At 37.9% G+C, this 25835-nt stretch overlaps 1 protein-coding gene and 1 pseudogene across 3 annotated transcripts in view; one reads left to right on the top strand and one right to left on the bottom strand.

Annotated features, from left to right (window-relative positions):
* Window positions 1-25835, bottom strand: part of C6 (complement C6) — a 60779-nt gene that overhangs the window by 30899 nt on the left and 4045 nt on the right. For both annotated transcript variants that reach the window (XM_082723253.1, XM_082723254.1), the window contains 7 exons: window positions 24604-24766; window positions 22306-22462; window positions 20355-20499; window positions 15629-15776; window positions 11572-11710; window positions 6095-6295; window positions 1434-1674 (listed from right to left, as the gene is read on the bottom strand). In XM_082723253.1, the coding sequence (XP_082579379.1) occupies window positions 1434-1674; window positions 6095-6295; window positions 11572-11710; window positions 15629-15776; window positions 20355-20499; window positions 22306-22462; window positions 24604-24766 (1194 nt within the window). The remainder of the gene's footprint in view (window positions 1-1433; window positions 1675-6094; window positions 6296-11571; window positions 11711-15628; window positions 15777-20354; window positions 20500-22305; window positions 22463-24603; window positions 24767-25835) is intronic.
* LOC309860796 (small ribosomal subunit protein eS4 pseudogene) overlaps window positions 9543-25835 on the top strand; it is a 57304-nt pseudogene continuing 41011 nt past the window's right edge. Inside the window, exon 1 of the transcript XR_014316677.1 lies at window positions 9543-10022. The product of XR_014316677.1 is annotated as a small ribosomal subunit protein eS4 pseudogene (transcript). The remainder of the gene's footprint in view (window positions 10023-25835) is intronic.

The raw sequence follows: 25835 nt of genomic DNA, 5'->3' as shown, positions 1-25835 counted from the left end.
GGATTTCAGTGACTCTGTCAGGTAAAACTTTTTTAGGTCCTCTTACTGAAAATCCTTCTCAAAAACATTTATCCCATCTTCTTTCTTAGGAAGGTAGATAATGAGGGATAGCTAGTCACTTAAAGTTTGGAATAACTGAGGAGACCCACATTAAACATTAGTGTTTGCAATGATGAGATTTAAGAGAGGGATTGACACTAGAGTGACCTGAAGGTTGGCCTGATGTTGTTTTTTTGAATAAATTCCTGATTTCTTTTCTTTTTTTTTTAAAGATCTATTTATTTATTTAAAAGAGAGAGAAACAAAAGAAAGAAAGTGGTAGGGGGGCAGGGAGGAGAGCAGAGGGAGAGAGAGAAAGAGAATCCTGAAGCAGCCTCCAGGCTGAGCATGGAGCCAGTCCCAGGGCTCGGTCCCAGGACACTGATATCATGACCTGAGCCCAAAACCAAGAGTCGGCCACTCAACTGACTGGCACCACCCAGACACCCCCTGCTTTCTTTCATATAAAAGTCACCTGATCAAGAATTCTTATTTATCTGGGGTAATTGGTCAGTTGAGTTCTGGTTACCATAACGTCTCCCAACCATGTCCTTAAGAGACACATGATAGAATCATCACAAAGGCCCTATGTCATTTCACAAAGGAGTCTGAAAACAAATTGATCCAATGTGCTTAAGCTGTAATAATAATAATTACTATTGGCAATTTAAGGTAATAGTTAAGAAACCAAGATTCATTTATAAACTAATGCTTATTTATAAACCAAAGCTTACAGGGAAGCAGAAAAATATCCCTGATTATATCCTAAAATATAAAGTTGCAAATGTTCCTCAAAAAAAAAAAAAAAAGAAAGAAAAGAAAAGTGCTCTCATCAGGCTTCAAGTTTTATCAACAGAGGTGCATATCTAGCTCACATTAACTTAGTCCCTTGTCAAGTCTTTAATTGTTCTTTTATCTTACGCCCTTGGTTTTTACTTAAAAATCATTAAAAGAAAAGGAAAGCTAGTGAATTTCCTATAACTATTTTTCTATAAAATTACTATCTCCTATAAAAATGTTATAAGTAAATTATCTTTTAGAGTTTAATTCCAGGACAAATTTCATTTTCCTTGAGAAAAATAGCATGCATCTCTCTTTTAGATTATTACTACTGTGTAGCTTATGATGTTTCCAGATGTCAGGAAATTCAGAAACAAACCCAATGTCCAGTCAAAGAGGAATGTATATTTATTTTTCCTTCTTTTTTGTTCCTAATTTTCTATTTTTATTTTATTTGCTTGAGTGTGTACCTTTTGGTTGTTCTTCATACTATTTTGGAAATAAAGTGGAGTCTAAAAGTTGACAAAGAAGAATTAAAATGACAGAGTAAGAGAAAAATGAATTGCAGGCAGTTGAATCAAGTTGAAAAAGAGGGAGGGCTGCAAAAATCCTACCTGAATTCTTGAGTTCCTCGAGGCTAAACTGGTAGAGAAGGTCATACACGCCGCCCAGGGAGCCAGAGGTGAAATAGTGAGTCCCAAAGTCATCAAATATTCGGCTATACAAAGCATAGTTGTAATCCAGAGGCAGGTGGTTAAGTGCTTTCAAAAAGACATCAGAAAGCTGCAGATCTTTACTTTTCATTGTGAAGTTTAAAACTTTTATCATTTTATGGATCCTAGCAAAACTAGAATCCTAAATGGAAGAGGAGAGAAAAAGAAGAAGGAAAAAAAAAGCCAAGATGATTAAAGGTAATGAAAGTTTGAAGTGTCAAGCTTTTAAATGTCGTCCATTTATCACCAGCTTCATCCCGGCCATAGTCTGCTAACAGCTTTAACTCTCTGTGGCGTGCTATCACACACAAAATTAGAATTTTTGTTTTACTTCCCAGGGTTTTTTCCTGAAACGTTCAAAGGGCGCAACAGATAAGATTACCTCAGTAATGTGAATTGTGTGGTAGAAGCTTACGTTTGGTAGGGGGATCTACCAAAAAGACATCCGTGATGGGAAAAGTCAATCTTTCATTCTTGATTGTCAATCATGGTTGCGTCCCTACTGAGTATTTAGAAATTCTTGCTAATGCGAAACGTTGAAGAAGAATTGCATAAATTTTGAACTGGAAGTTATGCAATTGAGCTCAAGTCCCAAGTTTGTCCTTAACTAGGAAAAGGCATGTACATTCCCCAGGCCCCAGATGTCTGTGAAATGTCACCTTGGGCACAGATGAAGGCTGTGTGACAGGTGACAATACCACAACCCTTTCAACTCTAACATGCTATGATTCAAAATTACTTAGGGTTAAAATTAAACATTATATTCCCTCCTCTACCTATAAACTGGAATATTTGTTTGAGAGGTGTTTTTTTTTAATCATTTCTTATTATGTCAGGTTAATTTATGATTTGGTGGTTGGTCTTATACCCAAATCTCATTCCATTAATTTGTCTTTCTACATATCCACTGAGTTTTCGGAGTATACCCACATATACTGTTGTAAAAAATATTATTTCTACTTTACGTATCTCTCAATTTTAGCAAAGTGTAATGTTTGAGTAATAACAGAGAGAGGAGTGTACTTTCGCAAATGAACTTTATCGTAGCTATAAACTATTAAATAGCTATTTTCTTGTGTGCTATAATTAAGGCATAAAATGGCTGCTAACACAAAAGAAAAGAAATAATCACAAAGATTGAAAAAGAGTCACCATTCACACTTTTCTCTCTCTCTTTCCATTCTCTCTACCCTATTCCTTTACACCCTGGCCCCCTTCCTGCCTTTAACACATTTCTCTGAAACATTTATAAACCAATTCTGTGAAGCAAATCTTAAAGTTGAGACCGATATATATATCTATGTCTCTTACAGTATCTCCATTTTCCTACTTATTATGGACTATATTTTTAAGCAGTTTTTTCTAATCCTGGATATATTTATTAGAGCCAGCTGGGGACTTACCAAAAAAAAAAAAAAAAAAAAAAAAAGGCAGAATCACATGCCCCACCTGATATTCTGAATCAGTAGGTTAAGAGAAGGGCCACGGGATGCTTTTGCTTACTAATAATTCTGATTTTAACTTGTTTTAAGTATATAATTTGCAAGGGGGATGGGCTAAATGGGTCATGGGCATTAATGAGGGTATATGTTGTGATGGGCACTGGGTGTCATACGTAAATGATGACTCACTATATTCCACTCTTGAAATGAAGACTATACTACATGTTAACTAACTTAAATTTAAATAAAATCTTGAAAGAAAAAAAAAATATCATTTGCATTACTTGACCATAAAAAAGAATGAAATCTTGCCATTTGCAATGACATGGAAAGATGCTAAGCAAAATAAGTCAGTCAGAAAAAGACAAATACCAAATGATTTCACTCATATGTGAAATTTAAGAAACAAAACATATGAACAAAGGGGAAAGAAAGAGAGACAAATCAAAAACCAGACTCTTAGAGTGTCTTGGTGGTTCAGTTGGTTGAGCATCTGGCTTTGGCTCAGGTCATGATCTCAGGGTCCTGGGACTGGGCCTTGCAGCCTGCTAACTACTCAGTGGGGAGTCTGCTTATCCCTCTCCCACTCCATTTCCCTCAGCTCCACCCTCCCGACTCATGCTGTCTCTGTGTTTCTCTCTAAAAAAAAAAAAAAAGTCTTAAAAAAAACCACAGACACACTCTTAATTATAGAGAGCAAACATGGTTGGGGTGGATGGGTGAAGTAGGTGATGGGGACTAAGGAGGGCACTTGTGAAGAGCACCGGGTGATGTATGGAAGGGTTGAATCACTATATTGTACACCTGAAATGAATAGAACACTGTATGTTAACTAATTGGAATAAAATAAAAACTTAAAGGAAAAAGAATATAATTTGGTAAATTTGAGGGACACTGTGCTACCTATAGCCCATTCTAAAGTGCACTAACAATTTATGTTATAAAAGGAATCTACTCTATTCTCTCTTTTTTTCTTTTATGTGTTCATATCACCAGAACTCTACTCTTTACATAGTTTGTTTAAATTATGAATAGATGAATGAATGAATAAGCAGATAGCTTTAAGTGTAATGTAGTGATATGAAGAGTGGGCAAAAATCAGAAAAAACTGATTTCAATGCCCAACTCTGACATCTACTCTCTGTAAGATCATAGGAACACTTAGCTTCTTGGACTTTAGTGTGGTACATAATACATGGTAGATACTTGATAAATATCTCTTGGGTTAAAAATAAATGTATGGACTTTAATTTACTCATCTGTAAAATGTTATTAAAAATATTTACTCTGATTCCCTCTTAGTGTTCTTTTGAAGATAAATGAAGTGCCTAGGAAAATTATCTATAAAGTGTTATAAAATCTCTTATTTATGTAAGTGTATGAATGGGTGAATAAATAAAATATGAGAGGCACTATGGTAAAGACAGGAGGAGCCATAAAATGGTGCCCTCCAGCTGCTGGCCCCATCTGTTCCAGTGTTGGAAACTCTTTTCACCTCTCCCCTCAGGTTCTGTGATTCAGGGCTCAGTCTTCCCATTCATCTCTTTGGAAAAAAAAATAGTACACAGTAGTGGTTGTAGTGAGGAACAGATACTATTTTAAAATACATTTGTAAATGTCTAAAAATGTCTAGTATAAATCTATCACTTAAATTGGAAAATGTGTCCAGGAGTTTTCATATACAAATAATCAAAGAAAAAGCAACAGAAGAAGAAAGGTTAATGGATGAAAATGTTTCTTTACATATTGAAAGAGTTTCATTGTTTCCTGGCAAGATTAATGGAAGAAGTCTAATACTTACTTACAACCCAAATTCTAAACAACAATAAAAACTATAAATTTCCAGATAGAGAAAATAAAAGGAAGAAAATCAGCCCTGCATGTGATTTTTCCTATGCAACAATGAAAAGTAGAAGAGAGTGTAATATCCAACAATTACCAAGAAAAGAAGACTATGATCCAATATTCCCATATTTGGCCAAGATATTCCTTTATTGGTCAGGAAAAATGTAAGCATATTAGATCTATAAGGACTTAGGGAGTAAGTAAGTATAGACACACACATACACATACAGTATATAAAATATAACACAAATATAAAATACAGACTATGAACTTTATAAATGTTAATGAGGAATCTTTAAATAGAGAATATAAGACTCAGAATAAAATACAAACTAACATATGTAATATAAAAATGAACACAAAACAATTCTAAGAAAGGGGACACAGAGGTTTTGAACTATCTCAGTAAAACTGAGGTTTAGTGGTAGGGACCAGACAGGTAAAGAAAATAGTGGGGGTGGGTCATAGAGAAGTAAAACCTCTTTTGGGAACTATAGATAGTACTTCATGTGATAAAAGAAAAACACAGGTTTAATTATGCTTGTTAATTAAAGAAAGAGAATTGGGGCGCCTGGGTGGCTCAGTGGGTTAAGCCGCTGCCTTCGGTTCAGGTCATGATCTCAGGGTCCTGGGATCAAGCCCCACATCGGGCTTTCTGCTCAGCGGGTAGCCTGCTTCCCTTCCTCTCTCTCTGCCCGCCTCTCTGCCTACTTGTGATCTCTCACTGTCAAATAAATAAATAAATTATTTAAAAAAAAAAAATTAAAGAAAGAGAACCACAAGCAGAATTTAAAAGTTTAGTAGCACTTCCAAAATGATCAAAAGGACAAGAAGCAGTAAACAGAAATGAGACAAAGATAGCAAAATTAAACAAATAAGAAACAGCAACAAAATAAAATGAGTGAGAAAAATTAAAAAGGAAGAAATATAATCTAGTATTTCAGAGGGTATATTAAATCAAAGAAGATGAAATTTCCCTAGCTAAGACCCGTCAGATTAAAAAAGCAAAGTTCTGTTACATATGGTTTAGAAAAAATATACCTAAAACAGTAAGACAAAGAGAACACAACCATAAATACAGCCAAATATATGCATGATTATATATATCACCTCTATAATTTCTGAAATCAGATATAACAAGGAAAATCTATTTAAATTTGTGTTAGAAATCTTACTGATTTGATGCCCAAAGCTATCCCCTTCTCATTGGATGGTTGCTGGAATTGGCATTAATTTTTTAAAAAAAATAAACAGATTGGGAACCATTTTGATTACCTTTTTGTGAGAGGCTTCTATGGCTTGTTTGAAGGCATACTTATGAGTGGTGCTTTGAGTTTTCTTTGAGGAATAAAAAATTGGTACATAAACACCTTCTTGGTGTCGCCCTGAAGATGAACCTTGTCGATCTTTGTTACTTGTAAGAGGAATTAAGTCCTTGTAGAAATCTGTTTCAAAATCATCTTCTTCAGTTTTTACCTGGAGAAAAAATCCATATGAAATAAGACATAACTTAGGAAATATTACAGCTACTTGTTAAGATCTAATGAAATGAACCTTCATTCCCTTGTGCATTCAATGATTATTTGTCTAAGACCAATTTTGCTAGAAATAAAGGAAAAATTAGTTCCTGTCCTCAGGGAGTCAATAGTAGTTAGGGAGAAATACAATCACCCACACTTAATTCAATGTGGGAAGTGTTGTGCTACTAATGGGATTGGCATAAATAACCCTAAAACCCAAAGAGGCCCTTCCAAGGTAAATGTTCATCAAGCAAACTACTCCTAAACTGAGACTGAACAGGGTAATAAGCAACAAGGGTTATTTTTAGTCTGCTTGTGAATTTTGATGCTCTTTGCAATCTAATTGAAGGTATCTCCCAGAACACTGAGGCCTATTAAAGGGGAGGACAGATTCTGTCCTACCCTGTTCTACTTCCATTCCCACCCACTTAGTCTCCTCTAGATGTTGGGCATCAGCGCTCTACTGGCTATGTCTGCGGGGCAGAGGCCAAATAATTGATAGGTTCTGCCTGGCAGCTGGTTCTCCGCCTTCGCTGGCTGAGTAGGGGAAGAAGAGAAAGACACTACCCCTGGAACTTGACCTGGACTACGGGTGGCGCAGGAATTTTCCAAGTACAAGTTAAATCCCTGTTATGGTTATGCTGCTACAAAGAGACAGTGGATGAATTAAAAAAACAAAGTTTCAAAATAAATTGATTGAAGAGTATTTTATGTTAAATATGCTCTTCTGGTTTGTAGTGGGAAAGTTTCTGGTTTTAAAATATTCAGTATTAAGGGGTGCCTGGGTGGCTCAGTGGGTTAAAGCCTCTGCCTTCAGCTCAGGTCGTGATCCCAGGGTCCTGGGAGCCGGGCATCGGGGGTCTCTGCTCAGCAGGGAACCTGCCTCCTCCTCTCTCTCTGCCTGCCTCTCTGTACTTGTGATCTCTGTCTGTCAAATAAATAAATAAAAATCTTTAAAAAAAAATATTCAATATTAAAGTGCACTGTGAGGCAAACCGCATATCACAATCAAATAGCTTGTACAATTAATGAAGGAAAGACAAAATAACCCAGCTGCAAAAGTCTTGCTCAACAGTAAGACACAGTCAAAAGTTCAGTGCTACTTTCAGATACTGCAGTGCATGCTAGTTAGCATTTAAAGGGCTCATAAATGAAGCTCTTTAGATAGCAATGAAGCAATAAAATCATATTTAAATATAGCCGCTGACATTTCTTTACCATTTCTCTAAAAAACTCAGAATACAAATATTTTGTTTTATGAATTAAGCTCTTATGCAAGAAAAGACGTGTCAACGTAAAGAGAAAAATATATTAGTGTGGAAGGAGGAGGGCTCAGGTATCCTAGGCAAAAGCTCAGGGAAACTCTGCCCATGAATATTAGCTTGCTGGAAGGACAGGTTTATGGGTGTGCAGGACTAAAAAATTAGGTAAAACTGGGAAACTGGGGCAGGGCTGCATGCCCTGAGAAAGTATTTGGATTGACTTCTTAATGAAGGTTTTGCATATAACAGGTTCTTTAAAAATGTGAATTGAATGAATGAAATATTGAGAGTGTTACCATCACTTTGGTGTTTTACAAAGATCACGTTAACTATAGTCAATAAAGTGGAGGCCAGGGGAGTGGTTGCAAAAACTGTTGAAATAAGCCATGTGAGACAGGATAATGGCCAGGTCTAGGGCATTGGGGGTTGGGTAGAGAGAAAACTGGGGCATTTGAAAGAGGAGTTGAGTTCACAGAAGTTGTTGACCAAGGAGCTATGGGGAGGGAGGACAGAGAGAGTGTGAGAGAGAGAGAGATGATGGAAATGCTGTTCCATGAAAGGGAATATAGAAAGCCAAGGCAACTTTTGAAAGTATGGATTTTCCCAGGAAGAGATGTTACCCAAACTCTGGGGAAAGGTTTTAATCCTCATTTACCTATCATTACATACATAGATGAGCCCATCCATCCTCACTGTCTGTAGACCCAGTGGGCTGATGACATAGGACTCTATGTGCGTCGACACTTTTACTTTTTAGTTTAAAGAAAGATGGGTTTGTAGAAAGGAGGAGAGGAGAGATAAGCAGGACTGCGGGAATAGAGAGGACTGGGTAGCACCTGGTTTCCTGTGTCGTGAGGGTTAGAGACAGGACCTGAAGTTGTGGATTTCACAAGGGATTTGGGGAGGACTTGAAGGTTTTCATAGCTTTGGGATGCAGCAAGAGACCATGCCTAAATAGGGCAACGTATTGTTAAGAATCAGAGTTCAGTGGTGACCACACTCTGCACTTTGCTGCTGACAGCAAATGCTTAGCATACAACCAGTAGTGAAGCAGCGCCACCTAGGAAAAGAGAGGAGTCTTCCTGAGTAAGTGGTACAACTCTGGGGGCTGGTGCAGGAATTATATGGTGATTGAGTTCTGCAGTTAGCAGCTGGGGGATCCCTAAGGGGCAGAATTCTTCCAGTGGTCTTCTAATCTGACTTCCTATCTAATGTCTTCCCCTCCTTTCCTTTCAAGAGCCTCTCTCATCTGTACCAGCCAGCCTGTTATTTCATCTATCTTAATGAACCCCGGTACTAGAGAAGAAGGGAAGTCAGGTGTCTGCTGATTTTCTCCTCCTCTATGTTTTCATTAAGGCATAGCTTAGATTTGGACAGCTGCCTGCTAACAGCATGAACAAAGCAATATAGAGATCGGTGAAGAGTCAACCGGTCTCTTTTGACCTTGGATCTGGTTATTGACCTTCCTCAGTAGTTGAATATTACCTAAAATTCAATGACATATAGTTAGACATCAACTCAGATAGCTTCTTAAGTAAGGTTCAACAGTGTTTAATCTACACTGATAATGAAAGGAGTCTCTTATTCTGAAGGAGGAATTTTGGGCTGTATTTCCTGATGTAACTAGCCACCCAGACTTGGGTTACCAAGTTATGTGGGCAGATCCAGTGGTCCGCTGGTAACTTTAAAAACCAACTCTCTGGGAGGGGAAAAACCTGTGACTTACTACAGCACTTGCCCTTGGTTATGGTGTATATATTCCTACCATACCTGATTCAAGCTACCTGTGTGGTGTCTCTTAATTCAAACCTGGAAAGAGATGTACGATAGCAAATTATTATATAGCATTTTCATTACATTGATACAATAGATGTACGTAACCTCAAGAGTGTAGATGGGAATATGTAGCAAAATAATAGAGAGTTGATAAATTTTGAATAATTATTACCTAAGTTTTTAATATTTTTATGTGATTGTAAGATTATGTACTTAATATTTAGTAGTGACTATGTTTATAAACTGGCTTGAAAAGTTCCCCAAAATTTAACAATTCACTCTTGTAAACTGGAAGAGCTCACCCTAACACACCCTTGGCGAACCTCCCAAGTGATACCTTTTATAAATGACAGTTTATGAAAGGTACACAACCCTGGCACATATTACACGGTTGTTAATGTCTTTCTTGCTATTACTGTCAAGGTCTCACCTAGCTCAAGCAGCGCTGCACTAGGAGCCAGGAGTTCTCATTTGCATGTGCCATTTACTTGTTGGATATCTCCAAGAAAGTTGTTAGCGGTTTCAGATCTTGGATCTTCTATGGGTATGATGGACATAAACAATCTTCTATTTTTCTGGGAAGATTGTTATGGGAATTGAGTAAAACAATGTAAGCAAATACTTCCAACAAGTACTTTCAAAACTGTAAGTATTGTTTAGATATGTTTAGATAACAAATTTGTCCAAATTTGCCCTCATTTCATGAGCTGAGTTTAACATGTTGCTCGTAAAACTGCGTGAAATAGATGCCTGCTGAGAATATAGGAAGTATTTGCTGGGGGAGGATTGTTGTATTTTAAAAGTCAGCATATGGATTGGTTGTTTAGTGCTAGAAGACATCCTCCAACATAACAGTATTATATGTAAATATTTGGGTGTTAGCTCTGTCTTTAAAGCTTATTTCAGGGGCTCCTGGGTGGCTCAGTGGGTTAAAGCAGCTGCCTTAGGCTCAGGTCATGATCCCAGGGTCCTGGGATCGAGTGTCCCATTGGGCTCTCTGCTCAGCAGGGAGCCTGCTTCCTCCTCTCTCTCTCTCTGCCTGTCTCTCTGCCTACTTGTGATCTCTGTCTGTCAAATAAATAAATACCCTCAAGAATAATGCTGTAATTGACCGAATTTCTTTGGAACAATGTCTCTTCTGAGTTCCTATTTAGCATATCACCTCCGCTGGTGGTGGTAGTGGACCCTCTAGAATTAGTATCTGGATCTGTGGGGAGATAATGGGCAGTTTCTTTACTTGGTCAGAGGTCAATTGTCACACTTGTCACTTCTATCTCCAGGCAGAGATCTCTTCCAGAAGGTGTTGGAATTTGGCATTTGGGCCCCAAGGACCTTCCCTAGGTCCATTAATACATCTCAGGTGGCTTTAAATTAAGCTGATTGAATTGGAAAACTGCTTGTATTTATATATGTGAAAGGTTTTCTAAAGGAAGGATTAAATGACGTTTGCTGAGCTTATACTATCCATGAAGCAGTTTCAGAAATCAATGGACCCCTGAAATTCTCTCTAGCGTGTCAAATTTGTATGCCTGGATATTACTATTAAAATCCTGTCTTTCCTGTTTCTCTTATCATAAATTAAAAGAAGTGGATTGTTTGCTTTAGTTCAAGAATTTTGGAGCACTTGTGTGTAAGGCACTGGGGTTGGTTCTGGGAGTCTAGTTTATTTCTCATCACACTGAGGAAAACAAACAGAAAACCAAATCAACTAATAAAATAGGAAGAAAGGTAAGAAGAACTACCCCTGTGACACTTAGTTTCATCTTGATTTTTTTAAGAAGCCAGGCACTCTATTATATAACCACAACATTTTTGAGGTTACCTGAGAGAACTAGCTATGGTACGAGGAAATTTGGAATCAAGCAAACTGTTTATTTATCTGCGTGGGAGAAGGTACAGCTAAATGTTCACTGGACTCTGGAGTTTGGGAAACCTGACCTTAAATCACTAACCCCTGACTTATGAGATGCTCGACTATGGGCAAATTGGGTTACATTCGTTTTTATCTATAAAGCGATGACAATAACACTGACCTCACTAGGTTGTGGAAGGATTAAATACCAACCCATAATACACGATTTAAAATGTTCATTACCCTTGTATTCTGTCCCTCCCTTCATGACTAATTCTTTATTGGAAGTTTAGCTTTTAATCACCATCAGCATTGGAGGGCCGCCATGATAGGCTGTCATACCTCAAAGTTGACATTTTCCAAATTGGCTGGAACACGGTATGGATTACTTGCTTTACTGCTTTTGGCAGTTTTACATATTCCTCCAGTGAAAGAGTTATCAAGAACCTCTCCTCTGGGCTCTCCTGCTAGAAAATGATACCTGCAAACAAAGTAATTTTCAAGAATTCAATAGATGTGGAGCAATTTTTAAAATTTACCAGACTTCTATAAAAGAAATTCCTTTCTTAGACATTTTTGACTCTTGAAGAATAAGCCCCTTTTTTTTTTAATTTTTTCTAGCTTATGGTAAAGCAGCCAGAAAGGTGTGGAAGCCAAAACTTTGCCCCTCTGGCTCTATTAGATTCTCTGTATTCCACTCACTTAAATATTCTGGGCTTTCAGCATGAACTAAAATTTAGGTTTATTTTTATTTCATGATTTACCACATCAGTGCAAACTTTGGAAGCAGATTATGAAAGAAATTATTACATAATTAATGCCATTCTGAGTTTACTTCCTTCAGTATGATACATAAAGGAATTCTTATAGACAGCCAATAATTAAATAGTAACAGCAGTATTTTTTTTAAAGATTTTTATTTATTTATTTATTTGACAGACAGATCACAAGTTGGTAGAGAGGCAGGCAGAGAGAGAGAGGAGGAAGCAGGCTCCCTGCTGAGTGGAGAGCCGGATGCAGGACTCAATCCTAGGACCCTGAGATCATGACCTGAGCGGAAGGCAGAGGCTTTAACCCACTGAGCCACCCAAGAGCCCGTAACAGCAGTATTTTAATAAAATTATAATATTGTCGTTCTTACTAATAACTAAAAATATTTAAATTTATTTAACAAATGCTTACGAATATTCATAATATGTATATTTTATACATAATTTACTATTTGTATATTTACAGACATTATATATAATATACATACATATTTACTATCTGTATAAAGTAAATATATACATATATTTATACATATACATATATCAAGCTCTGGTTGATCTATATTTAATGTTACTATTATATATATTTAATATTTATGATAACCATGTGATGTAGATAAGGATACAATTATTTCACCTATTTTACAAATGAGGAAATTGAAGGTCATTAGCTTAGCACAAGTCAGATATTAAAAAAATTATGGAAATTTAAAAAACCTAAACCTCCTAAAACCCTTGTAGCTTCCTAAGTAATAGGAGCACTAAGAACATCTTTTGTTCTAATATTTGGTCTTTGACCCTAATTTGTGACACAGAACTCCTAAATCCCTTGTAATTTCTTGGGTGTCTTTTGTTCAAATGAGGCGACTCTTGGTAGGCTTCTCTATGGGGACCTGTCACCAGAAAGACCAACCCATGTTAAAAGCTTGAAATATTCAGCCTTATCTTCCATCTCCAGAGACGGGAGAGGGACTGTAAATGGAGTCAATGATCAATCGTGCCTACATGATTGATAAAAAAAATCCTACAAGTATGGGGTTCAGTTTGCTTCTCAGTTGGTAAACACATGGAAATGCTGGGAGAATGGTGTGCCTTGCCTTACTTATGTCTACCGACTGGAGTTTCATCTGTATTCTTTTTTACATTGTTTTATAATAAACTGGTAGCCAGTATTTAAAAAAAGAAAGAAACAGCAAAATGGAGTTACTTGGGCTAAGATTCATGTCAACAAACAAATCCTTAATGCCTCACCTAAATGCGGTTCTTGATTGCCTCTCCCAAGGAAGTGATCTTTAACCAGCCATAGGGAATTATCTGGTCAGCACTAGTGAGGTAATTGGCCTGATCAACACTTGCCTTCCCTCAAAGGAAGGTGACCTTGCTTGAAATAATCCACTCTTCAGAAACTTCCTTGCTCTGCATCCTTCTGCCCATAAAAGTCTTCCATTTTGTATAGCTCCTTGGAGCTCATTTCTGTCTGCTAGATGGGGTGCTGCCTGATTCACGAATCATTGAATAAAGCCAATTAGATCTTAACTTATTCAGTTGAATTTTTTTTTTTAGCAATGCAAATGAATTGTTTTACCTCGTGAGTTCTGTGAGCCATTCTAGCAAATAAAGCAAAGAGGAGGGGGTCCTGAAAACCTCCTAGGTGTCAGAATCACAGGTGATATTCGGTCTTGTGATTAGCATCAGAGGAGTCTGGTCTTGTGGGACTGAGCCCTTAACCTGTGGCATTAATGGAGTTAAAGTGCAGGACACCCAGTTGGTGTCACAGAGATTGACTTGGGGGAAAACACCTACACTTCTGGTGTCAGAGCATTGTGAGAAGGGTGATCATGTGAGAGGAAAAGAGGTACACAGGCGGAGAACTGGTATGTGAATTGTACCTCAATAAAGCTGTTAAAAAAAAAAAAAAGACCTGATTCCTGTGGGTTTTGTAAGATGCACCTCATACTCAAATAGCTACAAACACAAGTTGAGGTTCATTCTCGTCCCTATTTGAATTCGTATCAATGGATATTTGAGGGAGAAAGCATTAGGATTTGGTCTGGGAAAAATGTTCCAAACTACTTATGGGAGCATGACAAACACGGGTGTTTTCAGACTCATTCATTTTTGTTTTCTGAGTTGAGAGGGATTGATGACGTTACAAAAAACTGTTGACCTTATACGTGTTCTACAATGTACTTATGAGTTTGTCGAACAAGAAGGAGCTTGAGAAAAATGGCTCCCACAGGTCATAAGGAATTTATGAAGGTAGCAGAGAGCCCAAAGATAGTTTTCTGGAGGGGGCTTTGTCAGGGCACACCTGAGGAGTCTGTCAGGAATTAAGTCAACTGTGTTGCCATTTTCAACTTTATTCTTTCTTCTCTCCTCTGTGGTATTTAAGTTGAGTTTAAATATTTTGGTCTTTTAAATATATCACAGTCTTTCATATTTTAAGTTTTTAAAGTGTCTTTTAAATCTAATTTGGTCTTATACATCATATTTTATGACTTTTAAGATTTCATTTAAAATTACACACACACATACACACACATAAATCTGCATGTGTGTGCCTCTATGTATATGTGTGTATATGCATTTGTACCTTGTTGAGCCTGAGAAAAAACAAAAGGCACGCTATTATTGCCCAATTCTTGCTTTAGGTTTAAGACCTGGTGACTGGCGCTGGCAATCTAAGAAGGTTGGTATGTCTTGTTAAATTCTTTCTTGGAGAAATACTACTTGAAAAGAGGGACAGCTACCCAGGAGGCTACAGTTTTTGGGTAGAAATGTGCTAGAGAGGGGGCCAGAGATTCTAAGGCTAGCAGATTAGAAAGAATTCCAGTAAGCAGCTCTTAAAATTCTCAGTCCCTGGAGAGGCAGAGAGAGGACTGGCTGTCCCTGAGCCAGCAGGTTTTGCTCATTTCTGAGAAACCTCGGGATAACAACTCTGGCTGGCAGAGGGCCACATGGTCCTTCTGCCAAAGTACACATAGCATGTGGTCCTCCCCATCTGTAACTCTAGAAGCTTGATCTGTTGAGCAAGGGGTGAGTTTGTAAGGTCACCCCTCATCAATCAGAACATTAGGAAATGTGATTATCAGTGGGAATTTTGGGCTGAGGTTTTCTTCCAGGGAAACCATTTCTGTCCATTGATAAGAAGATGCTGTTGGAACATTCTCATTGAAATCAACTCTAATTAGGAATCCTTAGGACAGAACTTCAAATCCGTTTGTAGTTATCCAACATACAGTTGAGGAAACTGTGCATTTCTGATTGATTACTGGCCCATTCAAGACTGAGCCCCAAGAATCCAGCCTGCACCAGTTGGCCTGATTCACTGCAGAGCTGTCAGAAGGGTAGATGGGAATGGAAACAAGCGATGTTTATGAATTGCGCCTAGCATTGCCTGGTACAGACTAAGGGTGAAAATGCCAAGTTCTTTTATTCCCCATGAGTGAGGATCCTGGCCACATGCTACCTGGGCAGGGCAGCCACGTGTGGGAGAAAGGGCTGGTGGGAGTCATAAGAGGTTACTGAGGAAAGCGGACAAACATGAGTCTCATTCCTTCACTGCTGCTTCCAGCTCATTCCTCCTGAGGTACCTTTACTCCCGCCAACGACGAAGAGACATCACTTACCCAGCACCCATCAGCTGTACGCTGGGGATGGGAAGATGCTGCTTCTTCCCCGGGCACACTGCTTTTATTCTTCCGCAGTCCCTTTCATCTGAATTGTCCCCACAGTCATTTTCTCCGTTGCATTCTAACTTACTGGCAATGCAGCGGCCTGGTCAAGGCAAGCAAACGACATTAACGACACACTTGATTATTTGAGAAGGTATTTATTGATTTGAAACAAGTTAGTGCTTTAAATGTCAAGGGAGAGTGCTGAGGGAAAGTTCTCATTTTTTATACAGATTTAGGAAATATGGAAATGGATGCCAAACTGATATTTTCCCCTTATTTTTGTAGGATAACAAGAGTCATTGTAGAATTATTTAGTCACCATTGGGCTGCTTATCTTAAATAAGAGAGGTACTTCTAGAATCCCATTCCCATTACAGTGAGCTTGCTGCATAAATCATATTCTTTAGGAGAAAATCAACAGTAGGTTCAGACTTTTGTTTTGATTCAGTACAACAAAATCAAGGTCACCATTTTTTAAAAAATTATTTTTATTAGAATATAATGAATTATTTGCTCCAGGGGTACAGGTCTGTGAATCATCAGGCTTACACATTTCACAGCACTCACCATAGTACATGTCACTGTTTTTTATTTAGAAAAAAAAAAGCCTATAATTTAATATATATATATATATATATATATATATATATATATATATATATATACACACACACATACACATGTACAATGATACTATCACTATATCTCTAAAATTTTCTGTTGAGTAAAAGAAGTCAGACACATAGAGTTATGCTATATGATTTTTTAAAATCTTGTGTTCTAGGATATAAAATTTATTTTATGTAATTGTTTTTTGAACAAATTAAAAAGAAACAATTTTTTTTAACTACTAGGTACTGGCTAGGTACCAGGTTAAGTGAGTGAATTTACAAAATAACACCAAGTCCATTTACTTGGATAATTCTCTTCCTTTTTAAATTTGCTGAATTTCATAAAGATCCTTAGGATCAATGGATATTGATAAATTACAGAAATTGAAATGACTTATGTACAATGACAGCCCCTCTCCTGTCCCTCAGCATCTTGTTATAATCAGAGATGCTGGCATCTATACAATTATGTACAGGTGTCCCTGACAAGGAGACTGAATTAAATGTTTTACTCAAGATTATTGGGTTAAGTACTCTAAGTTGTGATTAACAACTCACTGCAGCTATGCATTACTAACTAACTGAAATGCTTGGAGAAATTGGGTATTCTGTTGAATTAAATTTTTTTTATTAATAGAAATGCATAACTATTTTGACTAACTGAAATGCTTGGAGAAATTGGGTATACTGTTCAATTAAATTTTTTTATTAATAGAAAATTTCCCAGAAAGCAGTTAGTTTCGAACCTTTTGGTAAATAGGGGGGCCTGGGTTGCTCAGTCATTGAGCATCTGCCTTTGGTTTAGGTCGTGATTGGGATGGAGCCCTGCATTGGGCTCTCCCCTTGGTGGGGAGCCTGCTTCTCCCTCTCCCTCTGCCTGCTGTTCCCCCTACTTGTGCTCTCTCTCTTTGTGTCAAGTAAATAAATAAAAAAATCTTTTAAAAAATATTTTGGTAAATAATCTTCATTAAGAAGGTAGAGAAAAATGAAAGTAACTAAGGTTCCTTCTTTAGTTATTCAAAATTTTGTATTGTATCTAGACCATAATTATAAAGAATTAGAGTTATATGAGCATCATGGTCAAACAAGACTGAATATATAGAGGGAATTGGATTTCTGTGAGCCCAAAGATATAACATGAAAGATGGTCTGTTTTTAAAATAGCACATCTCTCTAGTGTTTGTTTGCTTGCTTTTTTAAGGGCAGAAAAGAATGTGTAATTTAGTTTGAAATATAGATACTTTTTCCAAAGGAAGAAAAACAATGAATATCACATTTTTAAAAAGTTTTGATACCCTTACTTATAAATTTGAGCAACTCTAAGTTTTGATACTGTTGTATTTTAATAAAAAGAAAATCCCATTTTATCAAATAGAGGTAGGGTCATACATGCAAGGTATAGTTCTCATTAGCCTAGCATTGTGAGCAACGTACCAGGTATGTTTGAATATAAGAATTTCAATGGTTTAGTACTTTTGGAGATATGGAAGAGGACCTATTAGCAAGGGTAGGGATGAAGGCAAGAGGACATCTTCTGAGAGATGTTTAGGAATGGGTGGCAAGAGTGATATTGGTCTGATAGGACACATCTGAGAATGGTTCCTGGCCACAGAAACTTAATAGAATAAGAAATACAAGGGAAGAGATCTAGAAAGCTGTAAATACATCCCATATGGGAGAAGGTATGGGAAAGGTGAAGAAGGGTAGTTTGGATAGTGCAGGATTTACAGAACTCAGCATGCTTTAGCCAATGCATGCATTATATGTACTTATATCTGGAGCTATGTATCATTTAGAAACTGTACATGTTTTTCCCATTACTTGAACTGCTTTGTGTTACTGCAATGGTATAGTATATGTATAAGGAGCTACAAATTCTCTAGTCATTATGAATAAAATTAGGACTTTGAGAAAGGAGTTGGCATAGTGCACGTGGGGATTTTTAGCCTTATGGGTAATTCTCAAAGATTCATGTATGCATTTATTTTTTATTTTTATTTAAAAAAAATTTTTTTTTCCATGTATGCATTTAAATCACAAATTTAGTCTTGGGGAACCAGAACTGTAATCATGAGGGAGGAAGGGGAAGAGAGAAACTCTCTTTAGGATAAAAGGTTCCTATTAATTGAGGGCCAAACATCCTACTGAGTCAAATAATGGTCCATCCAACCTTTAATGCCTTTTGAGAGTGGCATTAATGGGTGATTTTAGAGGAGCAAAGTAGTCTATAATCTTCAGTGGAATATTGAGCAATCAATAGATCATGGCAGCACCCAGTCAAAATGGATGCCAACCACATCTGTGCCAGGGATCAACTACTTAGTGGCTGGATCATGGGAAGATCTATGGTTTCCTGGTGAAGGGATCTGGACAGCAGAGAAGAAGTCACTAAGAGAGCTCAGGATAGCAGCTAATTAACACACATTGCATACACATTTCAATAGTCAGTTTTTTTTTTTTAATCACTTGCTATAGATATATTGCTGATGAACTAGAGTCACCTATCCTTACACCACTAGCTTTCCTTAAAACGCTCATTATGAGTGGGTTGGCTATGGATGTATCCAAAGCCTTCTCAAACTTCTGAATATTTTTGGTTAACAAAACCCTTCTGTAGTAAATTTCACAGATTTAACATCCATTGTATAAATGCGTTCTTTCTGGTAATTGGTTTCAAAACTATTCTTCAAGCGTCCAATAGTTGCCCTCAGATCTAAACCTTTATCTTCACATTCTGGATCTAATGGCTACATCTACATTCCACTCAGCCATTGCCAGCAAGATTGTTTACATAGTTCCTCTTTTTTTAACTTTTGACATGACCTTATGCATGTAGCTATGAAGTGTAGCCACCCATGTGCCACCCTCTCATATCCTGGGTGTGGGGGCCACAGAGGGAGGATCCTGACACCAGCATTCCCATCTGACTTTCAGGAAAAGTTGGCAAAGCTGAAGGCAGGACGCAGGAGCAAGAGGAGAGAAACAATAGACCTAAGGTCTGCAGTCAATTTTCTTATGGAATTTGAAATCTGCTGTTTAGCTATAAATACTTTACTTTTCATTGTATTCCAGAGTACACAAAAATGGTATGAATTTTATTCATCTGAGTTCCAATTTTAACATCAAATTGACTATTTGGAGAAGAGGTTAGTGACCAATGGCTGAAGGCAGAAAGCAGGGCCCAACCTCACCTGCTGCCTGTTTTTGTATGTAACATGTGATTGGAACACAGCCAGGCCCACTTGTTGATAGACTGTCTATGGCAGCTTTGAAGGTACAGGGCCAGATTTGGGCAGTTGCTATAATGAACGTATGGCCAAAAAGCCTAAAATATTTACTGTCTGGACCTTTACTGGAAAAGTTTGCAGAAATCAGATTTAGAGAGTTCAAAATGGTGGTAATAAGCAAGAGAATACACATGATTAAGTAGTATATTCAAGCAAGCTAATAAGCAAAAGAATACCTATGATTAAGTAGTATATTCAAGTACATTCATTCATAATCTAATAAAATGTAAATATCTGAATGAAGGGAGTGTTGCCACTGGTTAAAACATTTCCAATCTTCCCTTTGGAATTACCTTTGGAACCATTCAATGGACCACCCAAGAAAGTCTGTCACATTATCTCTAGTTATTTCCTTGACATAATATCTTACTCTTAATATTCTCATCTTAGTAAATGATACTGAAGATCTTTTAAATCTGTCACTCCTTTTCAGCTGCTGGTTCTGATTACAGGTGTGCACTTATTAATAGCTGATATTTACAAGTATCTGCCTTTTCTTCTTTTCCTGGTTGCTTTCACATCATCCTTCTTTATCACAGTGTAGGGACCAGAGCACCAACAGCAATTGGATCAGGTACATTGTCAAGATGATTATAGCTTGAAAGCTATAATTTCATACACGAATGGCTTGGCAATTGGTACCATAACACCTTTGTCTCCCTATACTTAACATAAGGTGGGACTTCTCTGTCATGGCTTTGACTAGTAGTCAACTAGAATGACTTTATCTCGTCAAGTCATTTTTTTACTGGAGACTGGACATCTTCTAGTGTACATTACCACTGTCACAGCGGAACTTATTCTTGCAGTCGACCTCTTCAATTTTGCAGAGCTTAGATGGAATGCATGGTCGAAAAGTCACCAGGGGCTCAGTACATGGTTGTCCTCCAAACTGACCAGGGCGCAAGATGGATCTAACCTTAAACTGAAAGGAAAGTAGAGAAAGGTGAGGAACTTGGAAGCAGGGTCAAAGCCAAAATGTATCTAAGAAAACTGGACTTCTTAATCATCACAGTGACTCTTCCTCCAGCAATGTTTCCTAAATTAACTAATGAGTTTTCCAATTCTATTTTTTCCCCAATACATTTTTAAAATTTTTTATTTTTTATAAACATATAATATATTTTTATTCCCAGGGGTACAGGTCTGTGAATCGTCAGGTTTACACACTTCACAGCACTCACTAAAGCACATACCCTCCCCAATGTCCATAACCCCACCCCCCTTCTCCCAACCCCCCTCTCTCCAGCAACCCTCAGTTTGTTTTGTGAGATTAAGAGTCACTTATGGTTTGTCTCCCTCCCAATCCCATCTTGTAGCCATCAAAAGAAACGAAATCTTGCCATTTGCAACAACGTGGATGGAACTAGAGCGTATCATGCTTAGCGAAATAAGTCAAGCAGAGAAAGACAACTATCATATGATCTCCCTGATGTGAGGAAGTGGTGACCAATTCTATTTTTGTGTGCCCTTAGAGAAGTCAGCACCTCTCTGGGCCTCAGTTTCCTAAACTGTAAAAAGAGAAAGCAGGACAATAGATTTCTAAGACTTCATACACTAAAACCATAAGAAAATAAATTAAATCAAATGCACAAATATTTGCTGAGTATCCTGCATGCAGTATATCTTTCAAGTAGTAACAATAGCACTTTTAAAGATTTATTTACTTATTTGAGAGAGAGAGAGAAAGCACAAGCATAGAGAGCAGAGGGAGATGGAGAGCGAATTTCAAGCAGACTCTATGAATGCAGAGCTTACGTGGGCCTGAAGCCCATGACCTTGAGATTATGACCTGACCTGAAACCAAGAGTCAGAGACTTAACCGACTGCACCACCCAGGTGCCCCACAATAGCACTTTCATATTCAGAGGGAGTGTGAAGTGATCGATTTGAAAGGATCTGGGGGTTCTTCTATGTGAGGAAGTCAGCATGGAAACCAGGGTTCACATATTCTCCACATTTTAAAGGACTTTAAAATATGAGTAGTAAAACACGGAGTCAGAGAAGGATAGGAATAGGACAGGATCAAAAAGTACTGGCTTTGAAGTCAGAAAAATCCAAGTTCAAAATATAGCACTCTATTCATCAGAGGTATATTCTTGGGAAAATTACTGATTCCCCAATGAGTTCTAAATTCCCCATCTGTCAATGGGGTAGGAGAACACACTCTGATGTGAAGTTTGAATGAGATGATATAAGGGCTTAGAACAGTTTCGCTCTGAGTGGGTGCTCCATAAATCAGTTCTTCTTTTCCCCCTAATGTGTGAATACTCAGCACTGCTGTGACTATGGTTTATGTGGGCCAATGCCCTTACAGGATTGAGTTAAGGTGAGTAAACATTACAGCTTGGAACAATAAACAAATCGAGGGACTTTCCTGTGGGGAGAGGGAAATCAGAGGAAGGGTCAGGAATCCGTCATTTGATTAATGTCTTTACTTTTTGTCTGATTTTAAACCTTGGACTGAAATCCCCATTTTCTAGCATCTGCTTTTACTTTCTGAGCTCCTTTCTGAGCTCCTTTTGGAGCTCATATGATAGTAAAACATGTAATTGAGTCCTCTTCCCCCTACTCCCAACAACAACAACAACAAATTGCTAAATGGGATTTTCCCTCAGTGGAAGCTGGGATTGTTTATTTTCAGAAATTGAAGAAATTGAGCATTCCTGCCAAGTTTTCCAAGTCTTTCATTGTGATTAGGATTTCCTGAAGATGCCCATGGGTCGCCTACCTGCTTTTCAACACAAGGGTCACAGTCTGACCACGGTCCATAATCTCCCAGGAGGCAGTTGATAGGACAGTGTTGCCAGTTACATTCTCTGGTCTCCAGTTTTTTGCAAATCTGGTCACAATAGTTATTCACATAGTACTCATCAACAACTATTTTTCTGTCATAGTAAGGAGAAAGCTGTTTAGAATGAATATATTCACTGTGGTTCCAACCCCATAAGAAAAATATCATTGAATATTAACCATAATGAGCAAAAGCAAGTTTTTCTTTTATTATTATTATTATTATTATTATTATTAACATATAATGTATTATTTGCTTCAGGGGTACAGGTCTGTGATTCATCAGTCTCACACAAGTCACAGCACTGTCCATAGCACATACCCTCCCCCATGTCCATCACCCAGCCACCCTATCCAACCCACTCCTTCACTCCAGCCGCCCTCAGTTAATTTCCTGAGATTGAGTCTCTTATGGTTTGTCTCCCTCTCTGATTTCATCTTGTTTCATTTTTCCCTCCCTTCCCCTATGATCCTCTGTCTTGTTTCTCAAATTCCTCATACAGTGAGATTATACGATAATTGTCTTTCTTTGATTGACTTATTTTGCTTAGCATAATACCCTCTAGTTCCATCCACATTATTGCAAATAGGAAGATTTTATTTTTTAATTTTTTTAAAAGATTTTATTTATTTATTTGACAGACAGAGATCACAAGTAGGCAGAGAGGCAGGAAGAGAGAGAGGAGGAAGCAGGCTCCTTGCAGAGCAGACAGCTCAATGTGGGACTCGATCCCAGGACCCTGGGATAATGACCTGAGCTGGAGGCAGAGGCTTTAACCCACTGAGCCACCCAGGCACCCAGGAAGATTTTATTTTTTGATTGCTGCATAATATTCCATTGTATATGTACCACATCTTTTTAACCCATTCATTTGTTAGTGGACATCTAGGCTCAGAAAGAAGGTTTTCATGGGAAATCAGGCAGGTTGGTGTCTGTGCAGTTCTTACCACTTAATGGAACTTGGGACTGGATTCATAATTTGTGGGGCACAGGGCAAAAGGAACATGAGGGGTTTCTTGTTAAAAAATTATTAAAAATTTTAAGACACTACTGGCAGAGCATTGAGCCAAGCATGGAGCCCTTCTCGGTGTGGTCTTATGTGACTGCATAGGTCACATATCCATGAAACTGGCCCTCAGGGAATTCCTGGAAAGGACTGGATAGAAAAGAAAAGGAAAAAAATTCCTGCAAATTTCTTAAAATATGACAACACTGTTTGAGAAGTATCATGATTAAGACAGAGTTGGAGTATTATGGGGCCAAAGATTCAAAGAGAAAATAATAGAGGAGATACATCTTGAAAAATTCATGTGACTCTTCTAGGCACCAAAGGGAAGAGCACGTGAAAGGGAAGGGGTGTGCCAAGATTAGAGGTGGAGGAGCATGACGTATTCCTGGTAGGGCTTATGGGATGGGCCTGGGCATTGCTGGCTAAGAGAAGCCGGAATGATTGCTGTGCTTTATTTGGTGGGCAGTAGAAAGCTATGGAGGTTCTTTTGAGGGAATGAGTCTGAAAATCTTTAACATACTTGGTGGATGGTTTATTGAGGGAGTCAGCTGGTGATTTTAATGAGACCATACTGAGCATGTAAAAATGGTTTTCTCTAAAAGGTCTCTAAAAAGCTATAATAATTAAAACACATTAAATATATGCTTTTATTCCCAAGGTATGTGAGCATCTCTATGCAACAGAGACATCTTACAGAGTTAAAGAAGCTATTGGGGGATAAGTAGTCTGAATTCATGAGAAGACTGAATTATTAAATGTTATCAAGTCAACACGTTCTCTTCCCTTCTTATACTTGCCAACAATCAAGCTAATAGCTAATAGTGCTGCTCAATTGAGGTCGTGTTAGACTCAGTTTAATGAGTAGAAAATTCTCTATAATTAACTCAGTAACTGTAGGCAAGCAGAGTTATACACTGCAAAAAGGCTTGAGTAGTAATTCTTAGTAAGTTAAATAGTCAACAGAAAATATTGCACATATTCTTAATTAAAGTTCTTTGAAGCTCCTTGATTTTATGGAGTGAACAAATGTAGACTGCATTTCAACCTTATGTGGAAAAGATTTAAATTCCATCCAAATCAAATTCTGTGATTTCTTACTTTGATACACACACACACACACACACATTTCCCCTCCCCCCTTTGCTTAGTGTGGCATTTTTGATATTACTAAGTCTATGTGTGAGGTTTCCCATGACACAAAGACAATCTACAGAGCGCACGCCCACCTCTGTCTGCTCTGGATTCCATAATTGCAGCTTTTTGAGCAGCTGGACCACTGACTCCATGGGTAGTGATCACAGTAACAGGGTTGGCACTTGTCAATCAGAGCACTCAGGAGGATGAAATACAAGACGGAGTGTCCAGCCATGCCTTGAAAGCCTCCAAGTCCTGAAGAGGAATTATAGAATACATATCAAATGCTTGTTGAGAGTAGAATTTTACAAGTCATTCTCAGTTAAGAAATCAGACGTGATGTTAGGGAACAGTTGCATTTCCCTGCCTTCCTTAAGGCTGGTTAATACCTATAAATTTACATACCCATGACTACAAATCCTACTTTTACATATTTTTTCAGTGAATGTTCCCAGAGTTACAACTCTGTTCTAGTAAGTTTCTCCAAACTGTTTGTGATCGGCTATAAGACAAAGTACTACAGTATATGTTTGTAGCACGTTTCATTCCAAAATGGAAATTCTTATATAATCTTAACACTTTTCTTTTAAAAAATTAAAAAAAAAAGATTTATGTATGTGAGAGAGAGCGAGAGAGAGAGCATGTGAGTGGGAGGAGGAGCACAGAGGGAGGGAGAGGGACAAGACGACTTTGCGCTCAGCGTGGAGCCCATTGCCAGGCTACATGTGAGGCTCCATATGGGACTTGACCTCATGACTCAAGATCATGACCTGACCTGAAATCAAGAGTTGGACACTCAACTAGCTGAGCCACCCAGGCACCCTTACCTTACATTTTTTGAAACAGTTGCTCATTTTCGTGGGCAATACCCTTGATTACACTGCAGTTTTTCATACTTTTCAGGGACTGGGGAAGAAGTTTGGAGCATTTTTCTGGAAGCTCTATTTAGTTCCCTGGTATCCTAGAAACTGCTAACGAGAAAGTTCAATGCCCAAGTATCTCTGCTTATGGAGTCATAGAAGTTAGCATTGAAATGAACCTTGAGATTTCCAGGTTAAACCCCCTCATTTTATGAATGATGAAACTGGGGCTTAAGGTCGGGAAATAATGTTGAGGCTTCCTGACAACTAAGCATCCAGGACTCTTCATTCTTGGATGAGGTGCATTCCTTCATTGAATTTCTGATCATACTAATGATTGCATTACTGCAGCATCTAGATGCCTTGAACTCTGCTCCAACTTCCCCCGCGCCCCCACACACAGGCCACAAGAGGGTTCATCCTGATGAAGCTGAATGCCAGAGAAAACTTTGACCAGCTGTTCT

This window comes from Mustela nivalis (genome assembly GCF_964662115.1).
Source record: "Mustela nivalis genome assembly, chromosome: 3".
NCBI lineage: Eukaryota > Metazoa > Chordata > Mammalia > Carnivora > Mustelidae > Mustela > Mustela nivalis.
Note: the sequence above shows the minus strand (reverse complement) of the source record. Positions and strands in the feature narration are given on the sequence as shown.